The sequence below is a fragment of the Amblyomma maculatum genome, chromosome 6 (genome assembly GCF_055883805.1).
Source record: "Amblyomma maculatum isolate TAMU_Amacu chromosome 6, ASM5588380v1, whole genome shotgun sequence".
Taxonomy (NCBI): domain Eukaryota; kingdom Metazoa; phylum Arthropoda; class Arachnida; order Ixodida; family Ixodidae; genus Amblyomma; species Amblyomma maculatum.
In genome coordinates this window covers 157,540,730-157,562,164 of record NC_139349.1, presented here as the reverse complement: position 1 = coordinate 157,562,164, position 21,435 = coordinate 157,540,730, and the positions used below count along the sequence as shown (strand labels likewise).

General features: G+C 45.5%; 1 protein-coding gene across 1 annotated transcript in view; it reads right to left on the bottom strand.

Annotated features, from left to right (window-relative positions):
• The window catches only part of LOC146187252 (uncharacterized), a 43,944-nt gene that overhangs the window by 4,654 nt on the left and 17,855 nt on the right, over positions 1-21,435 (bottom strand). Inside the window, exons 3-4 of the mRNA XM_084607586.1 lie at positions 8,967-9,153; positions 3,369-3,531 (exon numbers count right to left, since the gene is read on the bottom strand). Of these exons, the coding sequence (XP_084463712.1) occupies positions 3,369-3,531; positions 8,967-9,153 (350 nt within the window). The remainder of the gene's footprint in view (positions 1-3,368; positions 3,532-8,966; positions 9,154-21,435) is intronic.

The window sequence follows — 21,435 nt, the reverse complement described above, 5'->3', positions numbered from 1 at the left end:
TCCTGTACAAGATGAAAACAGGGAATGGAGACTGAAGGAGAGGAAAGGAGTGGCGCGTGCATGGAGCGTGCAATTGTGTCGCGCCCTAAACAAGTGATGCAATGTGCTGTGCCATTCAGAGAAGTGCACTTGCTATCCCTCACCATCACGGAATGGATCTCAAAACAACACTACAACCGGTACTTGGCTTCACGCAACCACATTGAGTCCTATGGCAGGCAGACTGGTGGCCAGCAAAAACCGCATTATAACCGATCCTGCACTACAAGTAGTTACGTTGTAAGTGGTCTCCACTGCACTTCCAATGCTTTGCTATCTATTGTAAACTGCTGTTCCTTCTCGAGGCTCCTGGACATTACCTTAGCCTTCTGCACATTAATTCTTAGGCCTACCTTTCTGCTTGTCCTGTCTAGGTCATCAACCATTCTTTGCAATTCACCCTCCGACTTACTTAGCAAGGCTATGTCATCAGCCACTGAGTACACAAGCCGTGAATTGGGCCCCTTCAACTAGTCAGCTCGGATATGGTTCAGAGAGGGTTGACAGCAAGGTGAGATGGCAGTCCAAACAACTGGAGGAGATCCATTGCTGTGTAATTTTGTTTTCTGAACTTTGTTACTAGAGGTTACTGGCCGTGCACCAGCAGCCCAAGTCCAGCTGCACACCGGTCCGGGGTCAAAGCACGCTCATCACGAGCTGTTTCTTTTCTTGAGGTGAGGCACATGATAAAGCAGCACACAGAAGGACCAACTATTACCGAACAGTCCTGCTTTGATATTTTAGGCACTGGGGGTGCGATACAACAAGGAAGAATTGCAAAAACCAATATTACCGCGCAGCCCTTAGAAGAAAGTATACGACCATTGCCTTTTTTTTTTTTTTTTTTTTGCATCAACTAAATCTGCGGCAAGGCAAATTGCTTTCTTTAAAGTGTTTTGCTGTCATTTGACAATTTACCCCCCACATAATTTAAATGTTCCCGATTAATGCAGATTTTACTTACTGGGAAATCAGAGCACTATAGATGATCACAAAACCAGTTCGAGATGGTTGTCCGAGTACACATATTGGTGCCTTTCAACCGTATATTGCCATAAAGTTCCGAGCGAGCGTCCCCCCAGCAAATTGAAATCACCAGCAAGTTGGGGGAGGGGGACACTATACTGAAATTTAAAATGGCAAGAACAAAAGTTTCCCGCAAGAAAAAGAAAAGCAGAACAGCGCACATCAATACTAAATTCCATTTGTCTCTTATCGAGCTTGGAGGGGTATGCAAAGACATCGGCGTGCCACGGCAGAGTGTTCTTGCTGCGCCTCTAACGTTCCGTCTAGGCGTGCCATTTAAATATGCCAGCTGCTTCATATTTCATTCAGGCGCCAGCTTCCACCTAGATAGACAGTGGCCACCTGCTCTTTGGCGCCTGCCCACTGGATTGTCTCACTTGCGGTGGTCAACTGACACTCTGCGACTAACTCACACACTATCTACTTTTGGGCTGCTGAATACTTGCCATCACATGCTGGTGTTGTGGGCAATTCTTCGCTAGCACACACAAAGCTGACCTAGAGATATGCTTCAAGCTTTTTGGGTGACTTTTCAACGCTGTTCACCCATTGCCACCACATCAATCGTCTCTTCTCTATGTGGACTGAGGTCTATTCCCACAGACCTGCCGCAAACCACAAGTTCAAGGCCGCCTGAAATTTTCATCTTCTACGTGACATGGCGCTGTCGTTCACACTGCACAAGTCAAAGGCAGAATGGTGGCATGTGTTCGATGACGTTAGGGCTAGCATTACTAATGTTGATAATAGGACACCAACCATCAGAGGCACAGAAGGGAAAAAACAAGCACCCCAGCACCGGAAAGATTCTCACTCAAGGCAGCAATGTACTCTCAGTGGGTTTCCACTTTGAGACTGATTTATTTGCAGCAGTTTGCACAATCACAGCAAAAGAAAAAACAAAAAGAGGAAAGCAGGGGAGAGGGTCAGGAAGCGCATGTCTTGATGAGCTTACGGCCCATCAGGAAGCAGACTACTCGTAACATTTGTCACTTCGACTTTTGTTTGTTCTCTCCCCGTCTTCAATTCCTCCCCCTCAAAGGCAATCCTAATTGCCATGTAGCCTTGGTTTTTAAAGGTAAACCACAACAATCCAAATATTAAATGATTTTAAAAAGTGCATCAAAATTGAAGCACCGTCAAAAGCAGCATTTTGAAAATGAAGGGTATTCAAGAATAACTGAGGCCCCACTGTAATTTTCGTTGAAAATTACTTTCTCAGTGTGGGCAAGAAAAGCACTGCAAAGAGCCAAGTTTTGGCCTCGCAAGCACCTCTATGCAAGGCTGACATGGCTTAAGAAGCAAGCAAATGTTACAGAGGTTTGTAAGCCTTTTTTTTTTTTACAGCTTTTCAACATACTCTTTTGTTAAAAAAACGCTGCACAAATGGGCAACAAGTTCCACACAGCCCATAATCTGTGTTTATCAGCCAGATGTCAAGCAAAAAATGTCAGCAACTGATGGACTGTTGGGACAATCAGTAGCATGTGATGTCATTTTCGCTAGACCTACTGATGATCTGGCACTTAAAACTGAGCACAAGCAAGCAGGGCACCACACTCTGACTCTGACAGTTAACCAAGAGTGACGTAAAAGCATAGCTAGAGAATCAACGGTCACAAGGTTGATCCACTTCTGCCAGAGACAAAAACTGGGTATTATGGAATGCTCAATTCTTGCTCCACAAAATCACAGGAAAGGAAAGAAAGACACTATCCTGGTTGGGCATTGCCTTTTACAGACAATGAATGTGCATGAGAACCTGCCCTGGGTGGGGACACAAAAATAAGCTTTAAACAAGTAAATTAAGATTAATTTTTTTGAATAAGATGTCAGGCCTCAAGTACAGGCTTTACAAACCTAATCTGAGCTTACAGATAAGCACCATAATTTGCTATGCTATTTGGTATGCTACCATAATTTGTTTTTGTAAGAACAAGATTACAGAGCAACAGAAAGCCATTTGGTTCCTTAACACAAGCTAGCTAAAGAAAAAAAAAAAATAATAATAAAACTCTCAACTTTTAACTACACGGCACACATACAATGGGAGACTGACTACAAATCAATAACTCAACGGAAACCCTCGATCAGGTAAGAAGTACAGTCAGGTCAGGTACGCTGTTCATGCTTCACGGTATAATAAGACATAAAAGGAACATCTCCAGGGCTCTGTAGGAAATCTGCAGGCTTTCCGTAATGATGCTGAAAATCTGCAGGCTTCCCGTAATGATGCTGAATTTACCTCCAATTCTTTGCTGCTCACTTGTACAAGATAAGGTTGTTTTGGTTCAACTGCCTACCAAAGTCTCCTCTGAGCATTCGATTCAGCAGCGGGACGTCCACTGTCCTCGATGTTGGGTAGAACAGCACCTTCCGCAGCACGCAATCCAGGTTCAGCTGTTTCTGATGTCCATGGACCAAAAACTTGACCCTCTGAGGCACTTTCTGGTCCATCCAGCTTATCTGGAAGCCAAGCACATAGTCACTGACCTAACATTCGCTGCTGAACAAAGACAGCTACTTCGAGGGACACTGACAGAGCGCAAGCGGCCAACACTACTCAAGGGAGACTGCACATTTTCCCTCCTGAAGACCTTTTGCAGCCTGTCCGACAGCTGTCCAAGCGATGACTCTCTCTGCCCCACACTACTGCCCCATGCCAAGGGAGTGCTTGTGTTCACCTGAATAGAAAAGGCCACCCCTTCAAAAGGCCACCCCTCTCGCTGACCCCAAGAATCTTGTCCCCCCCCTCTGCCAGCCATGGTCATCACCCCCAGTGGCGAGCAAATCTACGTGAAGTTATCATTTGCGACACACTACACCAGCTGATGCCACGATCGCCACAGAACGTCCTCCACGCAGGTGCTGTCATCCAATGGCAAAAAGTTGTGGAACCTAACGCTGCCAGTTAGGAACATGGGCCACTTATCAATTCTGGTGTGGTGCAAGGTCACCAGACACATTCTGTATCGGGTCATATTTTTTTATTCCCCTTTGGATTAGAGCTGGCCTTCAAGCAGCCACAGGCACAACGGCCACCAAGTGGACACCAAGCACCAGTTTGTCATGTCTTACTTGCATACTTTTGAATTGTCACATTACACAATGATGCATACGCAGGAGTCAAACTTGAGTCGGATGCCTATTTTGCCCATTTTTTGAAGATGGCACCACAGAGACCATGACCCTTCATCATACCTGGGACTGTTCCCAGCCGCTGGCTAAAAGCAATGCTATGAACTTTAACCTTGTGTTGCAAACGTACTTGTTAAAGAATCCATAAAAAAAGCTAATTACTAAAACAAGGAAATGCACACGAGCAGCAATGGGTATCCCATCAGTCCTCACTGTGTGTCCATTAGGACCGATCATGTCAGTGATGAAAATGATATTCCACCTCCCTCCACTCAATACGGCCCACACCAGCACTCAAGAAAAGATCAAAACATGCCACGGCAACACCTCGCCGCGTCCCGTCCCGCTCGCGTCACTTGGGAGCATCTACTGAATGGGCGCAGCTAGCAAGCCCAGATGATGCCATCGGGAAGGGAGCACGTGGGTAGGTGTCGCCCTAATCTGTTGTGAGCGGTCGCCAGAAGCGCCTTTTAAAGACAATTTGTAGATTATAGTCTGCATTCTAAGCTGTTAATTTTGACTCGAATCCTCACAAATGCCACCCTCTATGGCTTTATTGCATTAGAATAATACTGCAAGTACCATTTCAGGGGCCCGCTAAAAATTAATCATTTTTATATCAATTGACATCTTAGCATACAAAGCAAGTGGCTGTTTATTTTTATTTATTTATTTAATTACCCTCAAGGCCCGAAGGCATTGCAGAAGAGAATGTAGTACATTCCAATTAAGTCAAAAACAGAACAGTACTGAAATAAACACATACAACTAAACATAAGTGCGGTTCACAGTGTAAAAAGCGAAGAAGTTACATCAATGGAATAAATAAAATCAATGGAATAAAAAATGGTTCTAAGGCCGAAACTACTGCTGCTCATAATGTTCCAAATCTGTCGTGCCGCAGTCACAATGCGCTGGTCCCAACAAAACGGCACTGTGCGTAGTTCACTGCAGTAACTTTTAACAAGTGTGCGTGGCACACTGCCCCACGCTCTCCGAAAGGCACATGAAATTAAGAAAGTCTGATTCTGCCTCACTTATGTTCGCGTTTTCCAATTTACATCCACATTGTGGGGCGAATGTTATGTGAAAGCTTGCACACATCTTTGGCCAACAGGGGAGAGCACACAATACTATGCTGCTGTTAGCCCTATTTTGTGAGCTAGCATCTTTTCCTTCACTGCAGTACATGGTTGATGCCACGGAATAGTGGGGACCAACACACACACTTTCTCACAAATCCAGTTACCACAAATGGATATGCAAGGGCAAACTCATTTATAGGAGCGAGGCAGAACTATATTCCACAGCTGCATTGCACTTTGCTTTATCGGATCAGTGTATTGTCTGAGGCGAGAAACAATAGACGACTAAGTGCATGGCGGTAGCTGCTTTGACTAGGTTTGGTTTATGGGGTTTGACGTCACAAAGCACTCAGGCAATGAGAGACGTTGCTTTGATTAGTTGCAATGTCCCATTTCCACCACAACTATGTCGAGTCAGGGGCAAGCCACTACAGAGACAAGTTAGAGACGATAAAGCAGTGCACATTCAAAAGAACACCTAAAAAGCTGCCAACCGGCAGTGACTTTTCCCCAGTGGTGGTACTTAGTAGAACCGAACATGTGTTTCAAACCTCTATTAGCTCTTGCTAGTGTTCATAAGTTCCTCCCATTCTTGCTTGTTCCCTCCTCAGTGGTTTTAGACGCAAAGCACTTCTTGCTGTGTACCATGACCATATTCGCACTTTCACAAAAATTTGGCTGTGGTTTAACTCTGTTATACCTAGTGAGATGATTGGAACCCCTAGTTAAAGCAAAGTTACGCATTGTTTTGCCTAGTTTCCGTGCTCTCACTAAGGCCTAGCCTCCACGGCTGTGTGGAGCGAGTGCTGGAAGTTAACTTATCTGCAGTGCTTATATATTGCATGGGCAGCGGCATGACGGTGGCCGAAGCGGCGGCGCATCACACGGTTAGTGACGTGATCAGGTGACCGGTGGTGGCCAGCGCAGCTGTGGCTAGTGACATGGTATGGTGTTAGGCCACTTCTCTGGTTTAGAGGCCAAACAGCATCTTCCCTGACCTTCAAAGTTGTGGTTCAAAAAGCAAGAGCTTCACCCAGTTACATGTACTCGGGAGACTGTGGAGCCAGGCCACGTCAAATACACGCCGACATGGGCCCGGTCCCAGCCCAAAAGATGGGTCGAAGGGTTTCAGAGCTCAGCTCGTGGGCCGTGCCAGGTACGGGCTGGCCAAGCCCCTTGCACAGCTCTAGAACTAAGCAGCTGTTCAGTTTGTAAAGTTGGCTTCGTATGTGGTGCACAAGCATGCACACAAGAAAAATCTTGCGCATGAGTGTTTTTGCAAGACTTTGTGCACATGGCAGCTGTCTTCTCAAGCGATGAAACAGCAGATGACATGAAAAAGGCTGATTGTTCTCATGGGTCTATACAAAACATGTTTCTCTCGAAGTGCCTAATAAACGGTTCCCAGCGAATGTGTTTCATATGTGCTTGTCTCCTCCATAGCTTCCTAATATGTTGAGCCCACTTGTAACGGCTACACGTATAAGGAACATTCATTTATTATGGACGCTGGTAGCGCCACTTTCAAAATGTGTACTAGGGCGATGACAATTTGAAAGAACCATAATGTCATGACTTGATTAGAGCAAACCAGCTCTGCTTTAAATAAAGAAAAAAAAAAAAAAAAACGTGCTTGCTGTTGGCATGGGTCACAGAACAGTGTTGCCATCTCCCATGACACCCCAAAACACCCCACAAAGAATGCAGTGATGCCAAGTAAGGAATCGAAACACTGCCATTAGCACTGCGACTGACTGACCGCCAAGTGTATGCGGATGGGACACAAGGTCCGTCAGGTGTGTACACAGCACTGGCTGGGCGAACTCCAAGAAGCTGAAGCAGAAGCACGGTGGGTGGCATAAGGGCAGCGTTGAAAGCAAAACTACCTCTAATGCAAGGTCAGCGATTAACTTACAGTAACGGTGCAAGAACTATTGAATACCCCAGCATGTGGTATGCCCTGCTGTCTCAGCCTGTCATGAGGTATGTGTCATCAGCCCGTTGGCTCTCGACCTTGTGCGCCCCTGTTGCGTGAGGGCAGCATGCAGAAAGGAGGCAGTGCGTTCTGTGCGGACGTGCACTGGGCCGACTTTGGTCTAGATGAGTAGGCCGACACCAACCAACAGTTGTCGGGAATGCTTCAATCCCACTTAGCACTATCTCATCCCTAGAGCAGCAAGGGTCACGGGAAGAAGCACATGGCTGCATCACTGGGGAGCTTGTAAAGTGCTGCCATAGGGCCTGCTTTGATGACGCTAACGACACGCATAATGGCGATTCTTTATTTTTTTACTACTGCATGTTTTTTTGCCATTCATAGTAAAGAAACAGTTATAGTAAAGACCACCTGGCCATGCTGATGCAATTCCTGTAGAATGACGACACCATGGCATGTGCACAGTCCAGGATCATAAGATAAAAATTCGGAAACAAACCGGTACTGAAGACAATAAAACAGCACTCTCCATGATATGGCTTAAACACTACGCTGATAAGCTACAAGGAGAAATAAACTTTGCGATGGCCCTGGAGCTGTGAGGCGAAGCAGAGAAAGGAAACAGAGAACAGGGTTAAAGTGCACTGAGGTGTAGGGAATGGAAAGAAAGGAGGAAATTGTTCACTGCACTGGGCAACGGGAAGCACGATGCATAAAATGAATTGTGACAGCGAGAAAAAACACTACACCACCCTACAAAGAGACATTTACAGCAGGATGGAAGGCATTTCTAAGTGCTTCCTTTACCAACTAAGTCCATGTGCTGAGTAAGTAGCCAGTTAATAACCAAGCAGCACCTTCTGGGCCATGCAATCAACATTAACAGACGATTTTTGCTGGTCCAAGTGGCTTCACTAGAGGGATCCTACTGTATGCCCTTGGTATTGCTCAGTATGCAAGTTCACGTGACATTTCTTCACTGCAATAAACAGGCACAGCCAAGCTCAAGCTGCCAAACTCAGCATAAAGGCAGGATTTGAAGCATCATTTCACTTACCTGTTACTCTTCAGCAAGTCTGTACTGTTTGTTATGCATGCAAACTAAAAACGAATTATTTAAAGCAAGTACTCAATAAGCTAGATCTGACTCAATGAAGGAGAAGCTTGCGAAAGCTAGAAAACACCAAGAAACGGACATGTTGCCACCACCAGCAGCTTTCAATTGTTTCAGGATAGCGAAAACGTAAAGAAAAAATCTGTCTAAAGCGGGAATCGAACCACTATACCTTTGATCCCCAGCCGAGCATGTAAACCCCTACCGCACTGGGCTCGTAGGAGACAAACCATAATTCTCCTCGTGTAGTGTGAGGATGATAGTAGCGATGACAATGACAATGTATTTAGTTTTTAACGATTAAGATGACAGTACCCACGATGGCGATGACGATGATAGCAATGACAATAACGTTGCAGTTAGGGAAAACAGTCCTGTAAAATGGCTTTCACCATTTCCGCTCTTAAGCAGGTTTAAGCGCAGTCCTGTGATTTTTCTTTCAGTGTGTGCGCATGGATTTCAGAGGCTAGGCAAACACTGCCATACACCTTAAACAGAATGTCGTCATCAATAAACTCTTTTTTTTTTTTTTCTGCATCAAACAAATACCAAAATGGCCAAAAGAACCCACAGAATTGATTTCTTGCTCAGGATTGATGCACCTCCGACCCAATGTGGTGCCACTTACCACAGCGGGGGCGGCCACCAGGAAGGAGCCGTAGTCGGTTCCACAGTCAGGGTAGAAGTAGACACAGCTTTCCTTGTTGTCCTTGTAGAAGGGGTGCTCCCTGGTGGGCAAAAGCACGGATGGATCTCCGTAGAACAGGTACAACAGTGTGCCCGGCAGGAATGGCTGCTTGGCTTCATCAAAGAAACTGCACAGAACAACATGCACTGAGCCCTACACCTACCCCATCTCTGCCCTCAGTTAAAGCCTGTGAGTTTTTAAGAAAAAAAGACGAACTTAATTATGCTCGATTTTCTCCGATGACCTTGACACACCACTTGGACTATGAAAACATGTTGCTCACAGTGAGAAAAGTTTATTATTTTTTTTCAAGCAATAATAATAATAATAATAATAATAATAATAATAATAATAATAATAATAATAATAATAATAATAATAATAATAATAATAATCGGCTGCTGTAAACTCGAAGTCAGTCGCATCATTCATAAAACATGGTAATCATGAAGCTATGATGCTGACTTTACCACCGCGACGGCGCTATTGTTATGTTACTTTGCGTCTCTTTGTATGCACACCTGTTTCCCTTGTTCATGTTTTTTTCCTTTGTATCCACTCTTGCACAGGCTCTAGAAGGTCTGCAGTATTTGTAAATAAATAAATAAAAAAAAAATAATAAATAGCAAAGTGTTAGAAGGAAAAGGAAAGCAGAGGTAACTGTCCCTATTGATGAACACCAGAGCTCTGACAGGAAGGATGGGCTGCAGGAGGAAGTGAAAGGAGGAACATAGGGCAGAGAGAGAGAAAGTAGACACAGTGGATGGCTCTAGGTGAATCCTGACCATCTGGGGCACTTTTAACATGCTCCAGGTAAGGACTACCACCAACACATTGACTGTACGGCACATGGCCGCACATTTCACAGCAAAGCACTGAAGAAAGGGTCTCAAACACAAAGCTTATGAGCACAAGAACAGACAAGACAATCAGCGATGCATTTTATTACTCACACAGCCTTTTATAGGCTGCTGACATAGAAAAGAAAACCAAACAGACAATATGTTAGACATGACTCAAAAAGGAAGTTCCTTCTTCTCGTGGAGATAGAGGTGACCAAGCAGGCGCCTGCTTCTTTGTAGACATTCATACATCTTTGTGAACTGGCTTTTAGATCTCTCCAGTACTGAACGTTCTTTAGGTTCGCCTTTGAACATGTGGCTTTCTGCTTTTCCTTGTGCGTAGACATGCTCTTGCGACCAGTCGTAGGTACAGCTTTCCGCCCCACCTAGTAGGTAATCATAATCACAAGATCGATGACTATTGGCAGATGACACATTCCTTGAATTTGATCAATCCCTCACAGCACCCCTTTTTGGCAGGTCAGCTTGCCTGTGCAGTCCCGATTGGTCTTTGCAGGTGGCTCTCTCAGCATGTTAAGCACTGGCATAGAAAACTTGATGCTCTCATTGGCTACTATTATTATGGGGCAGTAGTCTTTTCTGGGCTGGTCTTCTGGTTACAGCAGTTTTCCTTTCTCTTGCCCCGATTTTTATAACTGAACGTACATTTGGTCCTTTCAACAACTGAAGCTTTGCTCAGCAGAACAGTGGTAGAAACGAAGCAGTAATGCCTTCAGGAAGTTCTTAGTGATGTTTCGGTCGGAAGAGAGCGGGCTGGTGTAAAGAAAAGAAGTCGGTTTTTGAAACACGGGCTATACCGTCAGACTTAAATCCAAGAACGACAACGCATGGCTTACCAAAATGGTGCTTGTCGTTATCTCACTGCCATAGCTAACATTCTCCCCGTCTCCGCTTGTGTTCTCATGCTGTCTTGCAGGCTGTTCAGAACTCTCCGTTTCACAATAACTATCCACTTTACGACATTAAGTTAACGACATTCTAGTGGAAATTAAGAAGAAATGGACATGGGCAGGACATGTAGTGCGAAGAGAGGATAACCGATGGTCGCTGAGGGTAACAAACTGGATTCCAAGGGAAGGAAAGCGTAGCAGGGGGCGGCAGAAAGTTAGGTGGGCGGATGAGATTAAGAAGTTCGCAGGGGTCAAGTGGATGCAGCTAGCACAGAACCGGGTTAAGTGGAGAGATATGGGAGAGGCCTTCGCCCTGCAGTGGGTATAATCAGGCTGATGATGATGATGATGATGATGATCCACTTTACGATTGCGGTTTTCGATTGCCTGCTTGGAATAAGCTTCGCTATTCATGAACTGGCGGAAGAGTGTTTTGCACTTCAGAGAATTGCACGGGACTTCATACGGAACTTCTGGATAGCATGAACACTTGATGATTGTGATGTGAACAGTCCAAAAAGTAGCAGAGGCAGCTCTGTGCGATGACAATATTTATCTAAGATTGTAAACATACTTCAGAAAGCATGCACAGGACAGCTTGCGATGTATGGCAAACAGGAAACGATAAGGCCAAGTGCTCGCCGCGATCAAGGAACTCTCTCTGAAAGTAAGGGCAATGAAACGCAATGAAACATTGCGGCAGTTATGTGCATACTTAAACATAAAGGTGACATTTCTACTTTAACGCAATACCACTGCAATGCAGTGAATTACTGGCTGGTCACTGCATGTGCGTGCACACACAAATACAAGGGATGCATGAGGGTCAGGGCTATACTAAAGATTTCATGGTAGCACTTAAGTTACCTTATATGCAGCAAGGAGAAAGCTTTTTGGCTGCCCTGCTGTAATCTTTGGAACACTCCCAATTCCTCAAAAGAGAGAGACTATCCCTCTCTCACTAGAGGGAGAGAGAAAGTAGAGAGTGAGAGTATCTCTCTCTCTTTCGCATCACTATCATTATCTATCACTAACGATAACTATCGGTCACTATACACCAGAACCCCACCAATATCCAGAGGAAACTCGCGAACACATATCGTGCACACTTTCTGCTTACGTCACCCGTGAGCTGTTAAAGGCTTTCGTCTTAAAACTGAAAACCTCGCAGCACGTGCATGAAAGGTATCTCAAAATAATAACTTGAGGGGCTAGTTGGTGCTGCATAGTATTCAGAAATGTGGCGCAACAAACACAAACACAAGAGAATTGTGTCTCTTCTCTTGTGTTTGTCGCGCCACATTTCTGAATACGTTCATGAAATCTGTGGCAAAAAGGCTTCGGAAGTAAGTCTGGCCCAAGACAGATCAGCTGGGAGACCCGCGTCCAACCACGCTGCACAGATGTTGCAAAACTGCCTCTTATTCCTCCTCCTCCTTTTTCCGCAGCATTCAGTGGACACACACTGACTACTGCACTGCAATAACACAATCATCCCTCAACAGGTATGTTTTTCACACCCCACAGAAGCTATACGAAGTAAAGTGGAGTGAATGTTGTATCGCTGTTGTGCGGACAAGCAGTCAGCTAGCGCTTACGCCCAGATTCGCTGCGAAATGTTCTTCCCAAAAGAGAGCAAAAAAGCACGCTACGCTTTCTAAAAAAAAAGAAAATATAGAGATGCTCACCAAGTCCCCTGTATTATATCTGCTCCCAGTTATCATGTACGACAAACGGAAAGCGTACGCAACTGGACTAGAGATAGAAACTGCATCCGGTGGTGTGCACATCAGAGCAGGTGGTTTTTGCATAACCCTTACGTAACCTGTGTTTTGGTCTGTATATGGACCAAATGGATTTATGTCCGGGATAGCATGCGTGAGTGCCAGTGAAAGTAGAAAGAGTTATCAGTGGGCATCTGTTGCTATCAATTGTATATTTCCTTATCTGTTTTGCGGGGTTCATTTTTCATGGCTCTACCTCTTCATTTCTTTTCTTTTTTTTTCACTGGCCTTTGCTTCTTTGCTTCTGAGAAATTTGAGGCGCACGCTGAGCTTAGACGATAGATGGAACTTTGAACCTTCAGATGGGCCGATGCTCTAGGAGCTGCCGCTGCCACAGTACACACGTGTATTTCGCTACGTGCGGGGTTCGGTGCACAAAGTCAAGAACAAGAAGGACAAAGCGCTGATCCGCTTCGTCCAGTTGTCCTTCGTGTTCTTGTGTTTCAGGCTTTGTCCTTCTTGTTCTCGTGCTTCGCCTTTGTGCGCCGAGTCTTGCAAGCATAGAATCAAACCAACTAGCCCAACAACAAAAGCCGTCATATGAAATGCTGCGTGCCAGGATGCTAGACTGATAAGCCGCCCGGGGCTGTCGCTCCAACGGTGATTATCCTGTTATCCGCACTCCTAGAAAAAGGAGACGTTTGCTTGTTAGGGTATGTGCACGTATTGTTCGAGACGAAAATTGTCTGCTTCATTTATGAAACGCAGACCTCGAATACATGTACTGCTGCAGCCAGCATGTAACGCACTTTATTTCAAATCCGTAGTCTTCCTGACGAACCCATGGTTTAAAAACCTACCTGAGGCTCTCACAAGTGTGCCTATAAACACGCGAGTACAATGCAACATTTGTAAACAAAGTAACATGTGTTACGACGAGATGCGCAACTTTCGGTAGTCCACTCCGGTAGGCTTTCCGTTGGGGCATCCACAGTTACTACAGAATACCATGTACACAGCTGCTTTTGAGTGTGGCAACTATGTTGGCTAAAGAATCATTGCGCGCAGGAGAGAGAAGGGATCGGCGTCAGACGAGGTTGGCTTGCGGAGGCTGCGCCCGGTCCCTCCTACTTTTTTTCTTCCTCCATGGTGCCGAGTCATGATCTTCCTTCGATAAGCACTTAGGGTAGGCGCAGCTGCTGCTCCGAGCTCATATTTCAGGCGCCGCAGGTCCAAAACGAAACTATCCGAGCACGTACGAAGTGCCTGAGCCGGAACATAACCGAAACTGAAGTGGGCGCCTGTGGCGCCGCCACGTATATTTTTATATTTGCCTTGCAACATTTATTGTCGTTTCGCCATCGTCTACGTGTGATAAAAGCATGTTATCATGTTCGAGACAAAACCTACTACTGCGTTCAAACGGGCAATGTAATTCGCATTTGTCAGCCTCCGGGATCCCTTGCGCGTCCCGTGATTGCTAGTTGCGAGTCTCGGCCGTTTTGGCTGTGGCGGCGATACCTGTATTTCTGTTCTTCCTCTTTACTACCTTATAACAACTCTGTTTTCAGTAAGAGAGGCTTTTTTGTAATCAGGAACTGGCATTCTATCGATGCAAGCCCACTTCTATTTTCTCTTTAGTATCCCTTTAACATCAAAAGTTCCGGAACACTATAAACGTATTACAAGCCGCATGAAGTGGCCCAGAAGCAGACACGCTGGGCTCTACAATTCTGATAAAAACTGTACTTGAAGCCTTTCAAATGACTTCTGCCTAAGTCAATTCCGTAACAGTTGCCTTAGTCATTTTCAATCCAGCCATCATTATCCACCAGTTTTCAGGCTTTCTGTTAGCTCCTCGTATTTCACTCCATTGTTTTCCCCTGTCATTTTTTTAGATGGCTGCATGTTTATTTTGTGGGTCTTATCAGAAGGAAGGGGGGGTCAGCTATTGTTGCCTCGAGTTTATATTCTTTTTTTTTCATCACGTCGATCTCTTCGTCGATACAGTGCCTCTTTGATTCCCTGACATCATCACACTGCTTTTTTTACTGCCTCCAGGTGTGCAGCATACTGCTACCGGGCAGCTGATACAGCAGTCCTTAGGTCTTTCGTAATAAGGACATTAAGAACGCCCCCTGCTTTGTCCGCAGCGTCGCATACAATACGTTGCGAAATATACGAGAGGTCCTTCAGGTTTTCTACGGCAACCTAGCAGTTCACACTAAACCCTCGCTCCACAGTGGCCTGCCCGTGGCTGAGCACAAGCGAAAGTTTCACAACTTTCCAGAGTTCCCCATATGATGATTTAAACTTCACCAGCTCAGACAAGAACTCGTCCAACCTGTTTACATTCTTCTCAAGCATTCGCAGGTTATGCATCTCTTCCCGCAGGAACTCAGTGTACTCCCCCAGTACAGCGTCTCTTTGGTGCTCAGACATTCTGCCTGCTGTAATGAGGGCATCCAACACTCTTCTGAAGCCGGCCAGGCACTCATATGGTTTAGTACACATTTGTCGTGGGTCCAGAGTGGACAAACTCCTAACGATTGAGAATCTCAGTGGGCTTCTCTAAGCACCTTCTCTGTCACACTGATCAAGAAGTGTTTGCATTCCACGGGGAACTGTAACACGTCCTTCTGGCTTGCTTTAGTTTTCCTGACAGTCTGTTCAGCGGCATGGCCTACATCCACCTTTTCAAGCGGAGTGTGGTTCTCGGTGCTTTCAATGTCCATCATCAGCACACCAGTGACTCCTTTTGCTGAAGACAAGACCGCGCACTTCAGAAACTTCGTCAGTAGCTTCCCGACTACTGTTTCTAAATCCCTTGCAAGAAAGAACATCATGGGCTGATCCGTTTGGTACTCAGTGAGGAATGGCTTGAGGGTCATGGCCACACCTAGTGAAAACTGAAGCTTTGCTAGCAGTAAGACATCACTGGCAAACTCGCACAAGTTGTGATATGATCCACATTTTGGCCGGCTTACTTCCTTCTTCCTTGCAGCTGCAATAAACTTTATATCACACCACAATAGCAAGGCTCTCTCTATCACAGGGATATTCTCTAATCACTGGTGGGTAACGAAAAGTCTCCTGACCGGTAACTGCTGAGAAGTCTTCCCTCCTTGCAGGAGAACCATGGAAAAGCGTGCTCAGACTAGAGAGCAGACAGTCAACTCCCCACTTACTTGCTGTAACACCTGCCCTGTAGGCGTTGTGCATGGTGTGGAGGCCACAGGTCCCAATGTTCAGACATCGAACTTGGTATGCTTGATGCAGGTGCTCTTGGAAATTCTTGAGTAACTTAAGATTAACATTAAGACCATCCATTCAAATCTGAAGAATTTTCTCAAGAGGGAAGAGAGGGATGCTGTCGGATGTTGAGCGCCCCATAAACAGCGAAGTATAGCACAGTAAAACCTCGTTAAGCCGTAGTTTGCCGGAACTCGGAAAAAGTATGTACTAAATGGTACTACGGCTGAACAAGAATAGTGTACAATTACCAACTTACCTGCCAGAAAACAAGTGGAAACGGGCAGTAGGTTAAAAAAAAAAAAAATGCAGCCTTTATTTTGCATTGCAAAAGTCGGTAATCTTAGTCTGACGCATAGGTGCTCTAGCAGTGACAACAGCAGCTTCAAACTCATTCAGGTCGCGAGCCAGCTTTTCAGCTAGTCCCCTTTTTTTGGCGAACAGCCGCATGGCGCTCACAGTGGGCGCAGCTTCTGCCACTGTTGGGCCCGGGTCTTCCACACTTTCTGTGTCGTCGTCGTCATCGCTGTCAGTTGGAGCCACTTCCACCACCACTGAGGCAACGATAGCTTCATCCGACATGTCTGGCGAAGTTTCCACTTCGTTGTCGACGTTCCTGAATTCAGAGAAGGTAATGCTTCTAAAGAACCTTCCCTCTCAAGTACTTCGGTCAGCAGGTTCTCACATGTATTGTCCAGGACGCCGGTAATATTGCTTGTGTCGTCTGTGTCACCCGTGCACACTTAGCGAAAACCTGCGTACTTAAAACAGTTCTACTCGGTAGCAGACTAGACCTGCCACCATGAGTTTTCCAGCAGGTGAATCGCACCCAGCAGGTCAATGGCGTAACACGTGCGAAAGAAAGTGAACCAAGGCCTAGGCGTGCAAGGAACACGGAGCAAGAAGGGGTGGTCGCTCGGATTGGTCCAAAATAGGGCCCGCTAGAGGGAGGACAGAGTATATGGATGACTCTGTAATCGGCTCCGGCGGCACGGCGCTCGGAGGCCACAGTTATGGTGTCTTTGGCTGACAGCACTCGTGGAGCACTGTTGGAGTTGCAACATTTGGCAGCATGCACCGGCTTTTCTAGTTAGCATTAGCTCTACACACCATTTGTAGGAACGTAGGATAGCCACCAAGACAGTTAAGAATCCCGGAGGCTATGCAGGAGTCAAGGAGGTTATATATAAAGACTTCTGGAGTGGAGGTGACGTCCAAAAAGTGACGCCAACATGCCGCCATCTTGGGAGGAGCAAAACATACAGGCGGCCACACTCACGGCAGCAGCCGCAGTCAAGCGCGCGGCCCGTTTACGGATATTTCTTTACTGCACAGCAACGCCGCTTGGATTGATGTTGGTGTATGGTGTCATGAATAGTTCCTGAGCATATTAGTAGCGTTTTGACACATCATGGTCAGTTCGTCCGTCGTATTCGGCTGTGTTAACCGTGTGAAGACACCGGGGATAACGTTTCACAAGTAAGCCAAAGCTGTGTTCGCCGGCGTTGGCAGCATGTTTCAAGTGCTTAAATGATTTTTAGATTTTGATGCAATGCTGCAAACTATCAGGTGAGCCATACTGGACGTCTCCGAATCGATTTGAATTACCTGGATTTTTAAAGATATAGGTGATTTCCGAGTGCTGCGGCGTTTTTTTGCTCTACTCTGTGCAAAAGTAGCAGCTCAACATCAATGTCAAACCTTTGAGTGAAGCCATAGCAATGCTTTATTGTATAGCTGCGTGGCTTAAGTTGAGTATAATAGCACTTTATTAAGTGCGTCTTAATTAAACATAGTGAATTATATACTGCTTTCAAACGTGGATTTTATGCGACATCAAGTCATATGTCGCTAGATAGCATATGTAGAGTATAACTGCACTGGGCTAATTTTAGGTCCTAATTATATAACTTCCTTGGCCCTAATTAATTACTGCTAATTGCATAATTGTGAATAAATAATAAAATACATGCTATAGCTACAAGTCGTATATCGTTGGATAGCTTATGCCAAGTCCAACAGCACTAGACTAGCTGTGCGTTTTAATTATTTACCGCTAATTGCAGTAATTATTTACTGCTAATTGCATAATTGTCAATAAATATTAAAATACATGCTATAGCTACAAATCGTATATCGTTGGATAGCCTATGCCAACTCCAACAGCACTGCACTAGCTGCGCATTTAAATTTTTTACTGCTTATTGTGGTAATTAATTACTGATAATTGCAATATTAGTTTAGTACAACTGTACTCAATATAAGCTACACCACAATATATGACTTTAAAGGATAGCATACATTTCAGGTTTAATCACAATTGACTAATTAGCGGTAATTAAGACGTGCAGGTAGTCTAGAGCACTTGTACTAGGCATAAGCTATGCAACGATATGACTTGTAGCCAGTGCATGTATTTTAATATTCATGAACAATTGTCTAATCAGCACAACTAATTAAGAATTAAAATAGGCCAGTGTACTTACACTGGACATATGCTAACGACATGGCTCGACGATGTGTAAAATCTAAAGTTCATTAGCAGTTAATTCACTATGTTTACTTAAGACATGCAATTAATGCAGCATACTTGACATAAGCTACACAACTACGCAATACTAGCGTTGCTACGGCTTCACTAGAAGGTTTGACATTGATGTTGAGCACTGAATAAAGCGAACGCCTCAGTATTCAGATATCGTCGATATCAATGAACATTCAGGTGGTTCAAATCGATTCAGAGACGTCCAGTATGGCTCAGCTGGTAGCCCACAACATTGCATTAGAACTTAAAAATCCTTTAAGCACTTGAAACACACTGGCAACGCCCGTGAAAAGCGCTCCCAAGCGCTTGGCAGGCCTCTTCTCGCCCCCCTCAAGATGGCCGCCACAGGCTTCACCCCAGCCCATTGGCCGGTATAGAGGACTTCCACTCCAGAAATTTTTATATATATAACCTCCTTTGCAGGAGTGCACAGAAAACTCTACGAGTGCCGTCAGCCGAAGACACCATTAGTTTACGGCTTGGACTGGAGTGCTCGCCACAAGATGGCACTAGTTGTATTATCATCATCGCAGCTGCATTTGGTAAACTTGGCTCCAATTTGTCATTGGCTATGTAGCTTGCTATCGCATCGGTCGCGTTTATGGAGGTTTGTCACAACACTAGTCAAACAGTCCTTTGTGAGGCAGTACTACCGCCGTGAATTGTACGACGAAAAGTGAAAATGGTACGTGCTGATACGTCCGCGATAAGCTGGCACAGTTTATGCGGATGCGAAATGCATTATATTGAATAGAAGCCGAGTCGGGGACTTGACTTTGCTATTTTTAAAATGAAACTACTGTTAAAGCGGGTACGTTTTAACGAGGTTTTACTGTACCTCGTTGCCACCTTGTGAGACGAATTTCAAACCGGATGTGAACATCCATTTGTTTCCGCTGGAGATAGCTGTTCGTGGACTCGTCGAAAAGTACCACGTAGAAATCACAATCCTTTATCTCTCGCTGCAAAGCAGATGAAAAGAAGGGTCTCAGACCATGGCACATCACGTAGGCACATTTTTTATTTGCAAGAAAATGCTTTGGCCACGTCACTGTCCAGGAACATACGCTGGAATAGCAGGCCTGCTTCCGATGATGACCGACAAGCAAAATGCGATGTGACAACCTTTGAAGACCACAGAATCTCAGCGTTTGTCACCAGCTACCGTCTAGCTTTCCCGATTGTGAAGGAGGCAGGATGGCTGACTGTTGGCTGCAATCTTCATGACACCAGCACACTTACCACTCTTCATATGGCTCTTTAACGCCGACTCGCTCATGGTGGTGATATCGTAAGTCTTGCTGCAAGGCCTGCATCTGGCGCGGTGCTCACTCGTTGTATCTGGTGCAATCCAGTCTTTGTAAGCGTCGTTGTGAAGCCACACGCCTTGAAATTTGCATTTCCCAGGCATTTTGCTTTGCAGTGGGATGCTTTTAGCCGCAACAAGTCGGGTGCAGAACCGACGTAAAAATGCAATGCCGTCAACCATCATCACGAAGCAGCAAAATCGGGTTGGATTGAATCGGCTCAAGTCGGCTTTAGAGCGAGTGGCTCCAATGTGGCTAACCGCTGCCGCACAACGTTGGTTATATTAGCACAAACTATCTTTTGCGCCTGAAATGCAGATACTGAAACACAATATTGAAAACACAAATATTTTAACCGCATTTTTTTCTGATTAATAATTATTTGTATGCAGAACGCAAGGAATTTAAGAATTTTCAAGGAGCAGCAAAAATTCCAGGATTTTCAAGGGCCTTGAAAACAAAATTTTCAAATTCAAGGGTTTTCAAGGACCAGTGCGCACCCTGTGTGACTAAGATTATGACCATCACCAAGTATGACTAGAGTAATGTTAAGAAATAAGAAGTGTGCAGAACAGGTCAGAGAAATAACTCAAGTTAATGACATTCTAATGGAAATCAAGAAGTAGTGGGCATTGGCAGAGTATGTAGTGCGAAGAGAGGATAACCGCTGGTCGCTAAGGGTAACAAATTGGATTCCATGGGAAGGAAAGCGTAGAAGGGGGCACCAGAAAGTTAGGTGGATGGATGAGGTCAAGTATACAGGGTTCAAGTGGATGAATTTAGCTAGCACAGGACCAGCTTACCCCGCCGGGGTGGCGCAGTGGTTACGGCGCTCGATCGAATCCCGGCCTCAGCGACAGCTTTTCGATGGAGGCAAAAAGCAAGGCGTCCGTGTGCTGTGCGATGTCAGTGCACATTAAAGAACCCCAGGTAGTCGAAATTTCTGGAGTCCTTCACTACGGCGTCTCTCATAGCCTGAGTTGCTTTGGGACGTTAAACCCCACATACCAACCAACAGAACCTGCTTAGATGGAGCAATATGAGAGAGGCCTTTGCCCTGCAGTGGGTATGACCCGACTTTTGATGATATACACGTTTAGAACACTGGCAAAAAGGTGAAAAAAAAACACGGTGCAGAAGGTGATGTGCATTGGGGTTAGTGCACTCCAGAAGCCGTAGGCCATACAGCCGGGTTAGCTTAGCCAAGTAAACAGAATAAGCAAGTGTTTTTTTCCAGGCATTTAAATGATGGTGGCAGTGTGAAGGCGAACTTCTGCTGCTAGAGCCCACCTGGCTGAAAAACCTGTAACTGACGAAGCAGGAAAAAATGTGCCCACATTTAAAGCCCCACTTTAACCAAGCCATATGAAGATGCCTGCGTGGCCTAAGGGTAACATCAATGCATGAGTCCTGGCAGGATGATTCTGATATCGCCCACCCATGTTAAAGGAGAGGTCAGCTCCTGTCAAACAAACATAACGCCAGGAGTGCAGCCATGTAAGCTGCCAGGTGCCATTCTCATGACTTCTCTCTGACAACACCACCACCAGCCTTCCTGGTGAACAGGGCCTTTAAATCATCGCGTTAAACTATGCCGCACTGCCCCCGGAGCAAGGAGTGCGTGAGTGAGGTGGAACATTGGTCGTGTGACTAGATTTCAGTCCAGGCAACAACACTGGCAGCAGCAGCAGCAACAGCAACAACTGCAGCAGCTGCAGCGGGAGCCCCAGCAGCAATTGAAACAATTGCAGCAGCAGAAGCGGAACCGGAACCCGAGTCAAGAGCGCCGAACCAGGTGGCTGAGCTCTGAGCGGGACCATGGCCGCTC